The 18,856-nt window shown below is 32.8% G+C and overlaps 1 protein-coding gene across 4 annotated transcripts in view; it reads right to left on the bottom strand.

Annotated features, from left to right (window-relative positions):
• Positions 1-18,856, bottom strand: part of LOC148619344 (DNA-dependent protein kinase catalytic subunit-like) — a 99,117-nt gene that overhangs the window by 15,051 nt on the left and 65,210 nt on the right. For all 4 annotated transcript variants that reach the window (XM_088579134.1, XM_088579135.1, XM_088579137.1 and 1 more), the window contains 22 exons: positions 18,404-18,553; positions 17,272-17,445; positions 16,244-16,333; positions 15,808-16,018; positions 15,496-15,655; positions 15,018-15,224; positions 14,542-14,660; positions 13,838-13,969; positions 13,244-13,423; positions 12,690-12,777; positions 12,328-12,451; positions 11,792-11,930; positions 11,008-11,085; positions 10,454-10,555; positions 7,139-7,267; positions 5,905-6,003; positions 5,339-5,447; positions 4,780-4,891; positions 4,138-4,324; positions 3,498-3,636; positions 600-784; positions 132-285 (listed from right to left, as the gene is read on the bottom strand). In XM_088579134.1, coding sequence (XP_088435260.1) covers positions 132-285; positions 600-784; positions 3,498-3,636; positions 4,138-4,324; positions 4,780-4,891; positions 5,339-5,447; positions 5,905-6,003; positions 7,139-7,267; positions 10,454-10,555; positions 11,008-11,085; positions 11,792-11,930; positions 12,328-12,451; positions 12,690-12,777; positions 13,244-13,423; positions 13,838-13,969; positions 14,542-14,660; positions 15,018-15,224; positions 15,496-15,655; positions 15,808-16,018; positions 16,244-16,333; positions 17,272-17,445; positions 18,404-18,553 — 3,068 coding nt within the window. The remainder of the gene's footprint in view (positions 1-131; positions 286-599; positions 785-3,497; positions 3,637-4,137; positions 4,325-4,779; positions 4,892-5,338; positions 5,448-5,904; positions 6,004-7,138; positions 7,268-10,453; positions 10,556-11,007; positions 11,086-11,791; positions 11,931-12,327; positions 12,452-12,689; positions 12,778-13,243; positions 13,424-13,837; positions 13,970-14,541; positions 14,661-15,017; positions 15,225-15,495; positions 15,656-15,807; positions 16,019-16,243; positions 16,334-17,271; positions 17,446-18,403; positions 18,554-18,856) is intronic.

Raw genomic sequence — 18,856 nt, 5'->3', positions numbered from 1 at the left:
GTTTACATCCAAACAATAATTTGTGTTGTGGAATTTGAATAAAAAAATAATTAATCTATCATAAGAAGTTTTTATAAGGTAAGTTTTCTCATCAAAGGTCTGAATGTACATGTATCAATGATCTGACTAACCATCTTCTTCCTGTCTGAGAAAGGTATCACAATACTTGGCTACCATCAGGTAAGCATCCTCTATCCCATAATTACAATTTGATGTTGAAGGATCATCATATGCCAATGATTTCTTTATTTGAAGGTAGCCTTCATGCACTAATTCTTGGGCAATCTGAAACATAAGTATTGCATAATTTCAGCTTGAATTTACACTAGTAACAATGCCAGTTAAAAAATACACAAAAAAACTAAAAATGACTCGGGCGAAAATAGAATAGACAAGGGATATATAACATACTGGAAAAAAAAAACCCCAAAAAAAACAACAAAATTTATCTTATAGTTTTACATACATATTGTAGGTATCTTGAACATTGTTATACACAATCTATAAGTATCCAATCAAACTAATACCAATTGAAAATGAATACATACAACTTATAGAAAATAGAACATGACATAACTTCTCCTGCCTATAATACACACCTCAGCAAGCTTTGTCTTTCCAGATAAATCTTTCAATTTTTCTTGATTTCTCTCATTTAAGTCTCTGAGATCTCTCAGGTTTAATACTGCATTTGCCAGTAATTGATATGACAGTCCATTCAACACATGGTGCCGTCTACAAAGACCAGCATGTTCTTTCAAAACACCACTTTTCTCATATCTTCCTGCAAAATTACTCGGCATTTTAAAATAAGTCTTTCAAAAATAACAATTTTACTTGCAAATACCAGGGCTGAATTACATAGCCTGTAAAGGCTGACAAACATTTTTTTGGGTACTGTTGTCTCAACTATATGCAAGATAAGAAAGGATGATGCAGAATACATTTAGCAAAGTGATGAGGACAACTTTTATATACAAACAAATCCTCATTTTATACAGAAAATATAACATGTTCAATACATTTAGAGGAAATATAATTTAATTAGTTTGATTTTCCACTATAAAATGAATAGGCAATGATTGCACGACATACAGGGAAACATGCCTAAACTGAACAATATTACCAAGTGTTCACCTTTAGATCGTCGTCAATTTTGCTCCTGTAATTCCTTAAGCAGAAGTTAAGATTATTCTCAAAAGTAAGAACGTCATATAAGGATAGTTAACATTAGGAAAAGCAGAATCACAACAACAGGTGTTAGGTTTACCAAGGTTAATATATAACGAGAATGGAAATGGTGAATATGACAAAGAGGCAACAACCCCAAAGGGATGAAAATGTCAGCTCAAGGCCACTCATGGGTCTTCAATGATCCACAAGGAAACCCTCACACCACAGGGCAGACTTAAACAACATTATACAAATACATTTAAAGCGGTATTATGAGCTTAAACAATGTCTAGTTTAGACAAGTTTTAAGGTAGTGTTTTTTATAATAAAGAGCTGCACTTTAAGCGCATGATACGTCTGTTGCCCTTTTAACTTGTCCTTATGCTTTTCATGAATTTATATGATCACTTGAAATATTGTGAGCCTTGTCATATACCCTCCCCCCAAAAAAGAAGTAAATAAAAAATGCACGAAAAATTTGGCCCTATCCAGGCTACCTCAAGTTTAACTACGTTTGTTGTCTTGATTTTTCACCCGTACATTTCTATCTTGTTTAAAACACACTTTTCTGAAAAGGTTACCATATATCTTCTTCATTTATTAGTCGATCATCATAACAAATGGTCTGTTTCCTTGGCCGTTTCCAGCTTTTTAAAACTTCATAACACGGAAAGGTAAAATTTGACATGTATACAAATTGGATGGGAGCTTACTTCAATAGATATGAACAATTCACCAAAGTTTCATTAAAGTTAGTGAAAGTGTTTTTTGAGTAATTGTGCAAAAACTTGAAAATCACCCTTTTTTAAGAATAAAAAATCATAACATGGAAACGAAAAATCTGAAATTTACAAAAAAAATTGAAAAGGAGCTTATGTCAATAGATATGAACAATTTACCAAAGTTTTATCATAGATGAGGAAAGTGTTTTTGAGTTATTGTGTGAAAAGTTGAAAATCCCCCTTTTTTAAGGAAAAAAATTCATAACTCGGAAATGAAAAATCTGAAATTATAAAAATCAAAAGGGAGCTTACATCAACAGATATAAACAATGCACTAAAGTTACATAAAAGTAGGTGAAAGAGTAATCAAGGGAACCAAGGTTATAGCAGTAATCAAAAGAATGTAATCCAGGGACAAAGACCAGACATGGAAAACAGACATACACAACAAAGAACATAAAGTAACTAAAATCATACATACAAAGTAACAAAAGCAAATGAGCAACTCAGACTCCTCTAAAAACTGGGAGCATGGACCACGTGCACCGGTAGGGTAAGCATCCTCTGCTTTTCTAGAAACACTCGCCGAGTTGCTCATAAAAAGTCAAGTCCGGGGTAGACAAACGAGGATAGGAAAACAATGACCCATTGAATAAATCAGTTTTCATGGTGCAGATGGATACACCGTAACGATCCACAAGTTCATGACAACCATAAAACTTCTGTAGTGATGACTTCAATCTTGTAGCAACATAACCCTGTTCCAGAAGCCTATTTGTTATAGTTCTAGCGTGATACAAAGTGTGCATAATTTTGGCAAGTTCTGGCATAATGTATGAGTTGTGATATGAACACTCCATACACAGGTGCCGAAGGGATGTTGCCACAGATGAAAGGAAAGTTGACAATTCTGAATGAAAAGTCATCATGTTTGTCGTAAAATTTGGTCAGTAGTTTTCCTTTACCATCGATTTCTAAGTGTAGGTCAAGATATGAAGCTGACTTCACAGTGTCTTTTTGAGTTATTGTCCAAAAACTTGAAAATCCCCCTTTTTTAAGGAAAAAAATTCATAACATGGAAACAAAAAATCTGAAATTCATAAAAATACAAAGGGAGCTTACATCAATAAATATGAACAATTCACCAAAGTTTCATTAAAGTTGGTGAAAGCGTTTTTGGAAGATGATTCATGCATGTCAAAAACCTACCAAATTAACTTTCACTTCTTATTCAGAACCAGTTACAGACCACATAACCAGTCATAGTTTTTCATTTGGGTGATGTGCTTTTTAGGTAAAATGTATATAAATTGTACATGAAATTGACACTTTGCGAGAGTTAACATCCTTGAATTTGTTTAATTTGGTTGATTTGAGTGGGAGATAAATGTATGATTTTCTCAAAAGGACAGATCTGAATTTGGAAAGGACAATTGCTATGTAAAAATATAGCATATGTAAATTGAAAAAGCATTGTTTGTTTGGTGAGTTTTTCTTCACCATGAATCACTTTAATATGGGCACTGTCTGAACTTTATATGGACTGGTACATGAGATTTTTCATGATTCAGATTAGACAGGTTTCATTGTGTTTCAGTATACCTAAAAGGTCTCCAGAGGAGAGGATACTATTGAATGTATCATCAGACCACTCAGTACTACGTAAAGCCTTGGCCTGATGGGTCATGGTGTATAGATGACTCCATTCTATCATATGTATACCATCTAATTCCTTACATTGCTGCAAAGAAAAGGATATATACCTATAAAGATCATCACATCATTTAATGAAATTTTGACTTCACTACCTACTGATAGGTATTGAAAAGTGTTATAAAATTAAATGTTTTTGGTAATTAAATATTAGAGTTGAATTTTTGAATTGTTTTCAATTTTTTACCCAGTTAAGGAAAATAACTTACATAGGGACAGTTTACAATCAAAGAAACAATAGTGTATTGAATCAGGAGAAAAGGATTGTTTTGATTCTACTGAATCTAATTACTTATATCGTTTGGTAAAGATTTGATTGCTTTCTGAGACAACTGATATTTTACATTATGATGAACTACACCACATTTTGTGAAAATATTTTACAATTTTCTAAAGACTGGATTAACAAAACTATTTATAAGTGTATCATGATCCATAAATACATTTGTTTACAATTGGGCTCAATATAGCAGTTACTACTAGCATAAAGCACCATATATATATTATATAGGAACATGTTCTTTTATACCTTTCTCGTCTCTGATAGAATATTTAATGACAGCCTGAAATTATTCTGGGACATTGAACTTTCAGCCATCAATAACCTCAGTTTGACCTTGGATGAAAGAAATCTGTCTTCCTCATCTGTTTCCATGGATACATTACTGTTCTGCATGGTGGAGAGTTTCTGTGATAAGTGATCCAAGTACATGTTTCTGAAATATACATGATGGTAATAGAAACAAAATGTTCCATGCACACAGCTTGATACAACCAAAGAGATCAATCCTGAACAGCTGAGTAAGCATGAACACAATATAAAAGTTTGTAGTAATAACAAAATTGGAAAAGATGTACATATATAAAAATTCAAACCAATCTTTTAATCAATGGGTAATGTTAATGAACTCTAATTCATTGCTTTAAGCTATCATCCACTCTCAGCTATAATTTGGGAGCTATTTATCAATGTAATTTAACAATCTATGAATTCTTTCAACATTAAAACAATAATCAATTGTGGTGGTAGGTACCACAATAGTTTATTTATCAATAAGTTATATTATCATTAAAGATATCAAACTATTTCAGTGCAATGTAAAACAGTTAATACTAAATGCTAGGGACTAAGTCAACTTATTAAATCAGTCTTTATTTTGACAAACGGTACCTATTGGTAACAATATCATCCCATATATCAACTGAGTCCAGTATCAGATGTGGATTTCTCTTCTCCCACTTCTTCATTAGTAGGTCTGATGCCAGATTGTTATTAAAATTCCCTACAAAACATAAAAAGTTGTGGAGGAAATGCAATAGTGGTGTTCCATACAGTTAGTTCAGTTCTTCATTACTTTTTCATGGCATTCAACTTTTTCTTCCTTCCTTTCTCCAAGTATTTCTATTTTCAAAGTAAATTAACTTATATGCAAAAAGGAAGAAATGACAGGAAAACTTATTCTCTAAATGAATGTTTTCCAGCTGAGACAAGATAGTGAAATGAATTTGTACTTTACTTCACTCCATTTAACCTCAAAAGGGAATCCTTGATTAACTTTTTTTACACATCAAAACTTAGAATGGATTAAATTTGCCCTAGTCTGTACCTTTTGAAATGGTAAAGAGATGAAAAAAGTTGAAGAGTTTCTTGTCGTCATTTCGTTGAAAATCTATTTTTCTAGTTTTAAAAACTCAGTTGTTTGTATTTTTTATACTAAACAGATACTTACCTTCAGTGGATATAAAATTGAGAAATTCTAACAGCTCTACCAAAGGTTGAAGGCTCTGTAACCGTAAGGATCTACTGGATGCAATCAATACATCAGTGCTACACCACTCCTAAAGAACCAAAGTATACATTACTGTAATTCAACACTATTCTGAATGGCTTAAAATTAAATTGATACAACTGAAAATCACAGGCAGCAACTGAAGTATACAAGATGCTCCACTCTATGTCATGCAAAGAATTCCCCACTTAACTTATCTGTCAAATTAAGTTGCATGATAAACAAAAAGAAGATAAGCAAAAAACAGAAAAAGGAGACATGACAAAAGTCATGATGCAAAAGGAATATAAATGTACTAAATATCTAAGCATTTCCTATAATAGAAGCAAGGAAATCTGTTACAGAAAGGTATAACATACATATGGATGCACAGACAAACAAAAATTTGAGTTTGAGTAAAAAAAAAAAAAAAATCAATTTTCTGAAAAAAAAAAAAATAGTAAGTCAACTTTCAGTTTTTTTTTATCTATAGATTAGTAATATATATATATCAAGAGAAAACTTGCCTGTAGAAATTTATCCTGAGCCAATTTAGCATAGTGTCTAGCTCTGTCATAATCTTGTTGCCAGGTATACATCAAAGCCAGGTAATCACAGTAACGATTCTTTAAAATATCAATATCATCTGATCAGACAAGTAATAAAACTAAGGGTAATTTCTTTTTTCAAACATAGCAGACAAACAAATTTTACTTTTAAGTCTTTATAAATATTAGACACGAAGTGAATTATGCATATCAAAAGCCCAAAGAATTCTCTTACATTTCTACTTCAAAATCAGTAACAGACAACACCAAAAGTCTTAGTTTTTCATTTGTTTGTTGCAGCTTTGAGATAAAAAATGAAACAGATAGTACATGAAATTGGTAATTAGCAAGAGTCTTGATTTGTTTGATTATTGGAAGTTAAATCTGTGGTTTTCTCCAAAAGACAAGAGTTGTATGCAGATAAGACAATAGTTACATTATACACATACTACCTGCAACTGAGGGTGGTATACTGGATTACCACAAGAAGGAAGAATACCGCCCGAGACATAGTCTCGGGTGATATTCTTTCCTGAGTGTCGTGATCCAGTGTACCACCCTCAACTGCAGGCAGTATGTGTTATATTATACTGAATATCTTTTTAACCAGTATACCACCCTTCTATTGATCAACAAATATCAAAAGATCCATTGACTTAATATTTCTCATTGTGAAGTGTTTTTATTTTCCTCTGCAAAACCATCCTTTGGTGTCCTTGTCTGCTATAAGTTCATTAATTGTATCTTCATTAATCTCAGCAAAAGCCATTATAACTGTCAACTGGTATTTTTGCTTTGGACGGAAATTAAAAAATGTACAGTAATACCGGACTGCGCAAGGGTAAGGACAAGATACATTTCCGGTCGGAGCAGATGGTATACTCGAAGGAAGGGTGGTATCCTTTTATCCAATCAAAATTCTAGAATTTAATATGAAGTATAATATAAAAATATGGCACATGCAGATTAAAAAAAAGTATTGTTTATTCAGTGGCTTCTTTCTCCACCAAGAATCACCTCTACCACTGGCAGTATTTTAGTTTTTTATAGTAGTATTGTAATACACATCAGCTTTTTGTAGCTGTCATACATCTTATCTGCATTTCATCTATGCGACTTTCAGTTAAGTTGATATATCAAACCTTCATTTCCAATTAAATACTGAAGTCATCAAATAAGAAGGCCTGTTAACACAGAAGAATTAAATCAATACCTCAAGTAAAGACATCTGTTCTGGACTTTTCATGGCTGAATCTACAAAATCTAATAGAGACTGCTGTTCTTCATCACCATGTAGCATCAACTTGACTTTACTTCTCATTATATATGGAAGGTAATGTTCCTACAAGGAAAAAAAAAAGAAGAAATGTAATTTTCTATCAAAATAAAGATATTTGTAGCTAAGCAAGATTGCCATGTGTAGCTATGTGCCCACAACCACCGCTGCAAAAATTGAATAGTAAAAGCCCCATAAACACTGTAATATTTGCTTAACCATAATGGAAGCACAATATGATCAACTACAGATCGTGACTAATTATCCTACAAAATTTGATTTGCATCCACAAATGTTTCTATAGTGTGATTTATTCCATTTCGTCCATGGGTGGACATAGGGCGACTACAGTTTCTCTCCATTCGCTTCGGTTTTGGGCGATGGTGTTACAATTCTTCCACGTTAGTCCTACTCTCTTCAGTTCAGAGTTCAAACCCCTCCTCCAGGTGTTCTTTGGTCTTCCTCTTTTTCTTTGCCCTTGGGGATTCCAATCTAAAGCTTGCTTTGTAGTGTTTTTATTGTTCTTCCTTAAAGTATGACCAATCCATTTCCATTTTCGGGTTCGAATGGTGTTTTCTATTGATTGTTGTTTTGTTCTTTGCCAGAGTTTCTTGTTTGTTATTTTTTCTGGCCATCTGATATTCAGTATATTTCTTAGGCACTTGTTAACAAAGACTTGTATAGATTTCATGGTGTTTTCTGTTTCTCTCCAGGTCTCGCAACTATATAACAGGACAGACTTAACATTGCTGTTGAAAATTTTGATCTTAGTAGTCGTTCTCAGTGTTCTACTTTTCCATACTGGCTTTAGAATGGAAAAAGCCTGTAATGCTTTCATCTTTCTGGCTTGTACATCTTCGTCAGTGCCTCCAGTTGTACTCATGACACTTCCAAGGTACGTAAATTTATCTACATTCTCTATCTGTTGGTTATTTACCAATATTGGATCCATCTGGTTTTGTTGGATTCTCATGGCTTTGGTTTTGGCTGTGTTGATATATAATCCTGTTCTTTTAGCTGTTTCTTCGAGATGGTTGACCTGGTGTTGGGAATCTTGAAGACGATGCGATAGTGTGCATATGTCGTCTGCAAATTCGAGGTCTTCTAGACGAGATGTTAGTGTCCATTGTATACCATGAGGGTCGTTGTAAGCTGTTGTTGCTATCCAGTCGATGACTATGAGAAAGAGAAGGGGAGAGAGAATGCATCCTTGCCTTACGCCAGTTGTTACAGGGAAAGGATCCGTCAATGTACCAGCATGTATGACCTGACAAGAGAATTCTTCATACAGTAACTTAATCATGGAAATAATCTTTGGAGGAATCCCATAGTGTCCTAGAATGTTCCACAAGAACTGATGATCTATGCTGTCAAATGCTTTCTGGAAGTCAATAAAGTTTAGATATAGGGATGACTGCCATTTGATCGTTTGGTCAATAATTATTCTAAGTGTTGCAATCTGGTCGACACATGATCGTTCTTGTCTAAATCCAGCTTGTTCATCTCTCAGCTTGCTATCAATCTCTTCTTTCATTCTTTGTAAGATTATACTGCATAGGATTTTACTAGGAATGGACAAAAGAGTTATTCCTCTCCAGTTGTTGCAATTGGATTTGTCCCCCTTTTTAGGTAGTTTTACCAAGAGTCCCTTTTGCCAGTCTTTTGGAATTTTTTCTTTTTCCCATATCTGGTTTAATAGCCCAAGAAGATATTGAATGGTAGTGTCATTCATGGACTTGAGGGCTTCTGGTGGTATGCCATCGATTCCCGCTGCTTTCCCATTCTTAAGATGTTTTAGGGCTTTTCTTACTTCATTTTCGGTAATTTTGTCAGTCTCTATGCTAAGTGTTGGACCTTCTTCAAGTATTGGTGGATTTGTTGGTGGTGGTCTGTTCAATACCTCACTAAAGTGTTCTTTCCATCTGTCAAGCTGATCTTCTAGCTTTGTGAGGGTATTGTTGTTTTTATCTTTGACTGGTAAATTTTCATTTTGAGAGATCTTTCCACTGAGTTGTCTTGTGATGTTGTGATGTCTATAGTGTAGTATGTACAAATTCAACAGTCCCATAACTCCTGTAAAATTTGTCAAATCAAAATGGCCATGCAGTATGATCAACTTCATATGGTGACTATCAATCAGTTTCTGAGGAGTTGTGTCCACAATATGTGACAGATGGAAGCATGGACACAAGTATTTCTATGTTCCTTTCCATGCTGATGTAGGGAACAAAAGTATCAATAATTGACTGATTATAGTTAAAAGTGCTATGGCAGATATTTCATGCATTTCAGTACTAGAACATAAGGCCAATCAAACAGACCCTGCTTTGTACTAGTCAGACACATTAAGCCAGATCTTTATTATACTAGCCACAGAAGCATCAACAGGCAGGAAGGCATGCCATCCCACTTAGAAACATTATTTTGACTCATAGCCAACCATTCATCAATACCTTGTGCTTGGTGGAGAAGCAGTGACTACCAATTCTAAAGTCTGTAGCATGATTTGGTTTGGGATCTTTATCATGACAGAGCACAGACGCATCAGGTGGCAGGAAGCACACAACCTCCCATACAACAGGGTAGCATGCCCCTGAGATGGTTGAAATACCAAAGGAAAATAAGGCATTTAATGAGAGATTTTATTATACTATGACATGTTATTGGACAAAAGTATGCACATTGAAAAACATAATAAATAAGGGGGCGGTGGCAAAATATCACTATTACACCCCCTAAAAAAACAACCAATGGAATCTGAAAACTTGGACTGCATTTTTTCAGTCCTGCAAAATAGTGTAAAATTTAACCAGTTCTCAGATTATCAAATCAGGAACAAACAGCAGAGGAGGAACCAGGAAAGGGAAGAAATCATGCAAAAGCAATATACCAAATATCTAAACATAAAAACTGAGAAATCTGTTACAGTAATAGTACAGACGGACGGATATGGTAATTGCAATATAGCCCAAAATCTTTACTTACTGTTATAGTGGGGGAATACTAACTAAACAGTACAGGTATGTTTTTGTTTTGTTATGTTTTTTTGGTTTTTGTATTAGAATTGAACAATGAACAAAATGAAGTGAAATTAGTACATCAAGAACAATACTCCCTTCTCAGTAATGTCTGACATGAAAAATTTACTAACCAGATAATAAGCACTCTCTCCGAAATTGAACAAAATAAAAAAAACAAGTATACCATGTAGGATAGCCAATCAAGAAAAGCATGTCATTTTAAAGGACTAACCTGATAGAATGTGTCCTCCCATACTTTTGACAGATTTCCCTCTTCAACAGCTAAATCTGTCACATTCTCTAAATCCTTCCATTGAGTAAGATTGTTCAAACACTGTAACATAATAAATAATGCTATGTTATCTACATATATTGCATAAATATGTCTATGACAGAAAATCCCAAGCCATTTTTTTTAAATATAAGAAACTGAAAGAAATGATATAATAATAGGTAAGCATATACCATAAAATTGTTTCCTAAAATCCAGCTCTCTTTGCAAAATATTAAAGTTTAGAAAAAAAGAAGAAAAAAATACAAATGAAGCAAATTGAATTTTTATTACCTTTCTTTTATTTTTTTATTTAAAAGGTATGGTTGATTTTTGTAATTTACTAAAGTAAAGGGACAGTCTCAATGAACATTTATCATTTCTAGTTTCTGATTCCTTTACTCAATTTATTGCTCTGAAAAGGGAAATAATCAGTTCTGAAGATCGAAGGGAAATCACCATACAGCAATAATACACAATATCAGTGACAATACAACATGTGTATATGATTTTACCTGCATCCTACAATCATCCCATAGATCCATCTCAGCATCCAATGGTTTCTGTCCTGGCCACTCAGTCTCAGACAAAGCCTGTAGGTGAACACATTATACTTTTCAGTATTGATTAGAATCAAGCCAAACACAATGGCAAACTAGATACTGATGAGTTGATTGCATAAAACAACTAGAAATTGGTGATACCTCTGCTTCTCTCTAAAGAAACTATATAGGAAACCAAATAAGGGATTTAAGGCATACAGATGGAAACACAAAATGAAGGTATACAATGGCATCAGGTGATGAAGAATTTGTGAAAGTTACATCAAATTCCATTCAGCGATTTTGGAGAAGTTGCAGATTAAATGATTGTGAATGGTTTGCAACAACAAACTTCAAAAGTCATTCAGATGGAAAAACAAAATAGGAAGTGTGCAATGGTGTTATGTATAAATACAGAATCTGAAAGTTTCATCAAATTCTGTACTAAATATCAAGAACTTTTGTCTATCCATATATCTAATATCAAGACATAAAGTTATAGCTGAAACACAAATTAAGTGTCACCTCTAAAGGCTAACCACTATTTTTGTGGTAGGTCCTACTAATTTATGGTTCCAAGGGATGGTCTTCTTAAATGCCAGACAATGGTAATAGACACTAATTACTAGTAATATCATACATTATTTTAATAAAATACTGGTTACTCTTTGCATAACTTGACAGTAATAAGCAATGAATATCATGCACCGCTGAAGCTGAAAACAATGGTACACACAATGTTTCATATTTATCATACCTCTTCATAGTATGTTCTGGCTTTATGATAATCACATCTAGATTCAGCCTCTACTGCCTTTTTAGTAATTTCCTGTGTTCCTATCTTTCCAGTAAATATACCAAGTAACACATCATATTCATCTACAGACTTATACAACCTGTAAATAATTTTATTAATTAATCTAATAGCTAGCCTAAAAGCATTTACTTATAGTTTTTTTTGTCATTTGATATAACCTTAGAGATACAATAATACACATGTATATGTATGAGAGGTTGGAACTACTTTTCATGGAAAAGAAGGAACAAAAGCAGTGTTTCAGGTTCCATATATCACATTAGAAGTTCTATTTCGCAAAGTATTTGTGACCTTGACTTTTGACCTACTGATCCCTACATCAAAAATTGTCTTTTTAATACTTAAATCTAAACCTGAAGTTGCATTGGTATCAATGAATGCTAACAGAAGTTATGCATTGGAAACAATTTTTTCATCTGAAAAATTCAAAACTGTTCTTAATGCTAAGTATACATTTTGCATTGATTTACACATACCTTGCCAGCTCTATCCATGTTGCCACATCTTTAGATATTGTCATTCCGTCATTCCGGCCCCTTTTGGTAGTTCTGGCCTCTTCTCCACCTTGGATTATCAACTGATCTTCCAAAACAACTATACCTGATTGAATAAAGAAAGAGTGTTTTAAGTTATTAGTGCTTTCCATACACCAATTTCAATAGTAGTTTTGAAAAGGAAACTCCATGCAAATGGTCAAATATATGAATTGGTCTGATAAAGTAAGCTTAATGCAAAATTCATTGTAATAAAATGAGTTTTTGATAGAAAATGAACAATTAAAATTATTTGAAAATAATTTTTATGATCTTATAGAGTTATATCATGGAGCCCTGTTTACCTAGTGGTTGTATGTTACTTATAACAGCACAGGAACCTATGTTACCAATGTCAACTGTCAGTTTGTTTCTAAGGTCAAATAAAATATCCTACAAAATAAACAAACAGATATATACCTGACCTGACACTATGACCCATCTTCGTAAACATTTGTGTACTATTAACTGACACTATTCCTATGTAAAAAAGTGGATCCTGACAATAGTGTCACACACTTTAATTGCGGACAGAATAAGAATATTGCCTTTCTTTTTGCTATATCATTTTTTAGTTTGTGGATATACATTTTTTAGTTTGTGGATATACATTTGTCAATACATGTTTAAATTGTTATACATATTTGTGTTTTGTGTTTTATTTAAATAAACAGTTACATATCTTGATACATACAACATTATTTTAAAGTAAAAAATCCTAATGGTCCTTGTGACCGAATTCCATCAACTGATATTTTTCACATTTTATAACTAAGTAGTTAATATACACAAATATTGACCAGAACTAAATAGATATGTAAAGAGAAATAGCTGTAGAATACATATGTAAAATATTAACCAAAACACAGCTGATGAATGGTGGAAAGTAGCTAGTAGATGTAGATAATATTGTGTCAATGCTTGAATTAATCTGTTTGATGCTATCATGAATCTCTCTCTCAGCTTTTACTTCATCCATCTTGTTAAATATAGCCTTGAATATTTCACTGAATAATAGCTTAGCAACTGTACTGTCTCTCTGTACGAGGGAAAAAAGAAGGCATCATTGAAAGAATTGACAAGCAAGATTAATAATAAAAAGCTTACATCTCTAATTAATTCCAACTGCAAGAATATTCTTTTATGAAAAAGTTTCTGTAAGTAGTCATTTTTTTGTTTATGGGAAGACTGTCTGTATTCAATTACTTTCCATCATTAATTTATGAAGCAAACTTACCCATTTATTTTGTTAATTTTGATACATACACAGGCAAAATTATATCCCCTGAATTTCACTTGAATTGAGCTAATAAAATTGTGACAGTTATCCGAAATTCATATGAATCCATTTCTTTTTTCAAACTGCTTACACTACAAGAACCTTTATTTGGTAATTAGTTCATTACCAAAATGACAGTTGACATATACTTATACCCTGTTGTTTTATACTTACCTGAGCTATAGCTTGTAATGGAGCAATGATATAGGAGTATTTAATCTGTATGTCAGGTAAATCACCAATACGATATCTCCTGTACATTGTTACTTGGCTTTCCCTTCTGGTCTTCTGTTCTGCTCTTACCATCTAGAAAATATGATGCTAGGTAAGTATGCTACATAGAAAGAATCTTTGATAGTTTTTTAAGACTTAAAAATTTTTAAAATGTAAAACATCTATAATTACTACTAACACTTTTCATTATTGCACAAGTGGTATATACAGGCAATAATACAAATTATGGTAAACTTAGTAATTTAACATAATAATTATATAAATGTGAAGCAAGAGTAACAGTCTAGCAAGCGTTATTAAAGTCAATGAATGATGAATCATCATTAACATGAAGTTACACATGTTAAGTATACTCATAATGATTCCATACCATAAAAAATGGCAAAGTTCCACAAAACAGGAAGTTCACATCAGACAGCAACCTAAATTGCTTACATTTGGTAGACCACATCTATATAAAGCCATGTATCATATTTGAACTCAATCCATGTACTGAGAGTCAAGGTAATTGGGATGCAATTCAGACAGATGGGATGACTTAAGATAGATTAGGGGATTCAAATATACCACCAAATCTTTAAGTAGGGGTAAAATGTTTTATATCAAAAATAAAATGTATCACTAAGAATGAGGAAATTACTCACATCTCTCATTTGTTGCTTTCTGACATTCTGCTTAGCAAAGAAAATTTTAGATTTTTCCTGATCTCTTTTAAATCTTCTTTTCAATCTGAAGAACTCACTCTTATCAGCATCATCTTCCTCTAAATATAAATAATGATTTTCATGAAAATTCAACAATAATCCAGCTGTCAAATTAGAAGTCATCTCAAAATACGGACATCATTGTTACTGTTACAATTACAACTTATTGTAAAGCCAATGCATTTCTATACTAGATCAAAAAGAAACAATTAACTACTACCTAAGTCCTCAAAAACATTGATTTGATCATTTTTGCAAAATTGCTTGGATTTAATGATGGAATTTTGACAACCTTGTATGGGTAGGTTTATTTTAAAATAAGACAATACCCTTTCTAATCAATTACCTGCATTGAAGATTGATAGTAATTGACCATGAAGATATCTAACCAAAGGACATATTTTTAAAAGACATACCATTTGCTTTCTCCTTCTTTACTTGAGTTCCTGGTCTTGCCTTTCCAAATCCTGACTTTGGTTTGAGAGGTCGCTGAACCCTTGCTGCCATATCTGCTGTCCCCACACTAAACATTAGTGAGCTAGTTGTTTCAGTTCCAACAGAACTATAGTCAGTAAAGGTATCCAGACTACTCTGAGTCAACCAGTTAAATGGGGCTCTTGATGCTAATTTAATAATGAAAATCTACCATTTACTTAATAGCTAACAAATATATACCCGCTTTTTTACATTTTAACCCTAAATGTAGTGTTATTTATTCAAAATTCAAATCAACAATCTGAGAAAAAAAAAAAAAAACAAAAAAAAAACAATAAATTAAGCTCAGGGTAGTATAATGTACCTTCCCAGTACTTGTCAATTTATCTTTATGTTTTTTCTGTTTAAACATTTTTTATAACATGTCTATTTAAATGTATAACATTAGAAACAACTCACCATCTTGTGTGGCAGAGAACTGAGCATCCTGTTGAGTGGCTCTGATGTTACTTCCCATACTATCATCTATATCCATTTCAGATTGTGTGGCTAGAGTACTAGCAAACATAGGAGTCATAGTAGCATGCCTATGTCGCCAGGAGGACTTCACATTCAAATCCTGCAAATACCAAAAAGTAAAAAATAAAAAATAAAGAAAGAAAGATTTAAAATTCAGAATGACATTACATTTTTCAACTTCAAAAATGCTTTGAAAATGCTTTGAAAATGATTTGGAGATCCCATTAACATGTCATAATAACTGCTCTTTACCTGGAACTTGCAATCCTCTAATGGAAGCTCAAATATTTCTCTTTGATAATCTGGACTCTTTGAAGTCATTTCAAGAACCAAATTGGTGGCATAACTAAGGAAAAACTGTTCTGTATTTGGAGAATACATTGCTTCTAACATAGCCACCAATCTGTCAACTGTATGACCTGGCAATCTGGTTTCAGAGCTCCAGAAATTTTGTACTAATAATCTGAAATACACATAGTACAAAAGTCAAACATTCAAGAGATATGCCTAAGAATTATGTTCACTACTTGAAAGTCATGATACTTAAAATAATGAACATAGCAGAAAAAAATTCATTTAATACTGGAAGCAAGTATCTTCACCAATTTCTTTCTGTTTTAACATGTAATCCAAAGTCAGAGGAATTAAGAAAGTTGACAAATTTAACACACTGGTGTGAATCTGTTACCTGCATTGAAGATCTTCATCTCCTAACCCATGTAACAATCCATCTTTAGTTTGACGAAGGATTTCAAGGGCATCAACATCTTCTTCTTCCCTAAAACAGCACAGAACATAAACTATAAGCTCCTTTAGTTGCAGCTTAAAAACAACAGTTTTTTTTCAAAGAAACTTTTATATTATTTACAGCTTGTATAGCAGACATTTACATGTTTTAAGCATTGGGGGCCATCTTACATGATTTAGCAGAATAACAGATGGATTGTAGGCTTACATCCTATGACAGATAATTCATGCAATGCAGGACACGAACATTTGAAAAACGAAACTATTGCAACACACTAAGCCAGATTTTTAATGTAATAGTTCATAGAACAGACAGTCCTAAGTAGACATGTCAACCTACTCAGATACATCATTTTGACATCAAGTCAACCAGTCTTCTCTCTATCTCCTATGTTATGTGCTTTAAAGAGATGCATGCTGCAAATTACATGTATAAAGGCTGCGGTTTGACTTCTAATCTGAAATCTTATCCTAACCATCCCCTATAGAGATAAGAATTCAACCATAAGGCCACCGGGGCAGTTATCAGCATGACTGAGACAATTTTCAAAGAAAATATGGATGCAAAGTGATGGCAACAGCTCACATTTCCTATATGAACTAAAAAAATTTAAAAATTCAACTTTCATATCATACTACTCCTTAAAGAGATTATTTGAACACAAAGGTTGAACAACACTGAAGTTCTTTTTTTTTTCAAATCTACACCAGCAAAGTATTATGTCAGCTTATACAAGACTTTAGATAACTCAGGTATGACTTGCTTTGGGTAAGTTATTCCATTAAATAAAGTTAGAAAATTGAGCTGTTTGATTAATGAGTTTAATTAAAGCAGATAAGGTTTGGTATATTGTGTATTACCTGTAATTATGGTATATTGTGTATTACCTGTAATTACGGTATATTGTGTATTACCTGTAATTATGGTATATTGTGTATTACCTGTAATTATGGTATATTGTGTATTACCTGTAATTATCAACCACCCACATCATGATATCATACATGACATTTCTACATGCAGCACTTGGATGTGATGAGAATGCTGTAATAGCTGTATAAATCTGATTCATCTCAGCCGACTTTAGCTTGACCATTATGGCTTTCACTATCTTCAGAGCTGTTAACTGTGTGTTCTCATCCCTGTTGTACATAGAAAACAAGATACTGTGAAAGTTCTTTAATTCATGGATACCAATTTTCATGGATCTGGGAAGAAACACAAGTTGTTGGATTCTTGAATTCTTTGTTTTTAAGTTTTCAGAATACACATCAATAGGAATCTACTATCTGTTGGGAACCAAATTTTGTGGCTTGACCTACCCAAGAAAACCAGGAAAATTGGTATCCATGAACAAAAGTACTTTCACAGTAGGTATAATACCAATAACCCTGGTACTATTACTTTTTTAATGTATTTGATAAACAATGTTGATATTCTACACTGGTGTTAATCTATTTATGACTTGCTAGAGTTGCAAAAGTCAAATCATCCTTTTTAAATAGTCACATAGACAACAAGACTGCAGTGACTTAACATTGAACTGATAAATGGATGAGGCTTAGAACTAATGGAAAACTGTCCAAATGTGCCAGCATTTTCACCAATTCAATCCAAATTTAAATATCCAAGATTTTTTCCTAGTCAATACACTGTTAGTGTCTTAAAATAGAAAAGAAAAAAAATTATGCAAGAATAAAAACGTTTTTTTTTTGTTTTTTTTTTTTGTGGATGACATTCTGTAACTTTAAAACAAGGTAAAATTTGTGACATAACAACAGAAAGTCATAATCATTCAGTGACCCTAGATCTCCAGGATATATACAGTCTGTGCATTACAACTGCTCCAAAAGAGTGCTTTTTATATACATGTACATGTACGTACATTGTATTATTTCTTACAGAATTCAACTGAAGGATTATACAGAGGGTTACCATTATCATCATATCTCACACAAACAAGAGTATATATACACTGATGCCTCAGGAGACGATGACTTAAATTTTTTTGGTAGTAATCTTAAAAATATACATAGAGTTATAACAAAACAGCTATCAATAAATACATCTGAAATATCATCATAATAAAGGTATTATTACCTATGTGTTAAATAAGAGACTAATCCTTTACTTTTGAGTTCAATGAAGACATTTTCTATAATATCAATTCTGGATAACACAACATCTAAACACAAGCTCCTGAAATCTCCTCTTAAATTTGGCATCATAAACAGAAATCTGTTGATAAATCTGAAATCAAACATGTTTTATTAGTTAACTTCCTACAAAACACTATCATGAATCGTGAATGATTGTCACACAACACAAATCACAATGATTGTCACACAACACAAATCACAACAACATCTTGATTTAATGGATTCTAAACTACACAAGAAATGTGGACAGGTGGACAGAGTGATTTCTATAAACCCCCAAAACTTTGTTTGCAGGGGTATAAAAATGTACAAAAGAATCCAAAAATAAATCAGTAATAGTAAAACTCAGACCTACTATGGCAATTGACAACAAGGAGTTACTTCCACTGACCAA

Source organism: Perna viridis, chromosome 4 (assembly GCF_037379345.1).
Source record: "Perna viridis isolate PV_CMFRI_1.1 ecotype Kerala chromosome 4, ASM3737934v1, whole genome shotgun sequence".
NCBI lineage: Eukaryota > Metazoa > Mollusca > Bivalvia > Mytilida > Mytilidae > Perna > Perna viridis.
The sequence above is the reverse complement of the archived record's forward strand: the minus strand, read 5'-3'. Positions and strand labels throughout refer to the sequence as shown.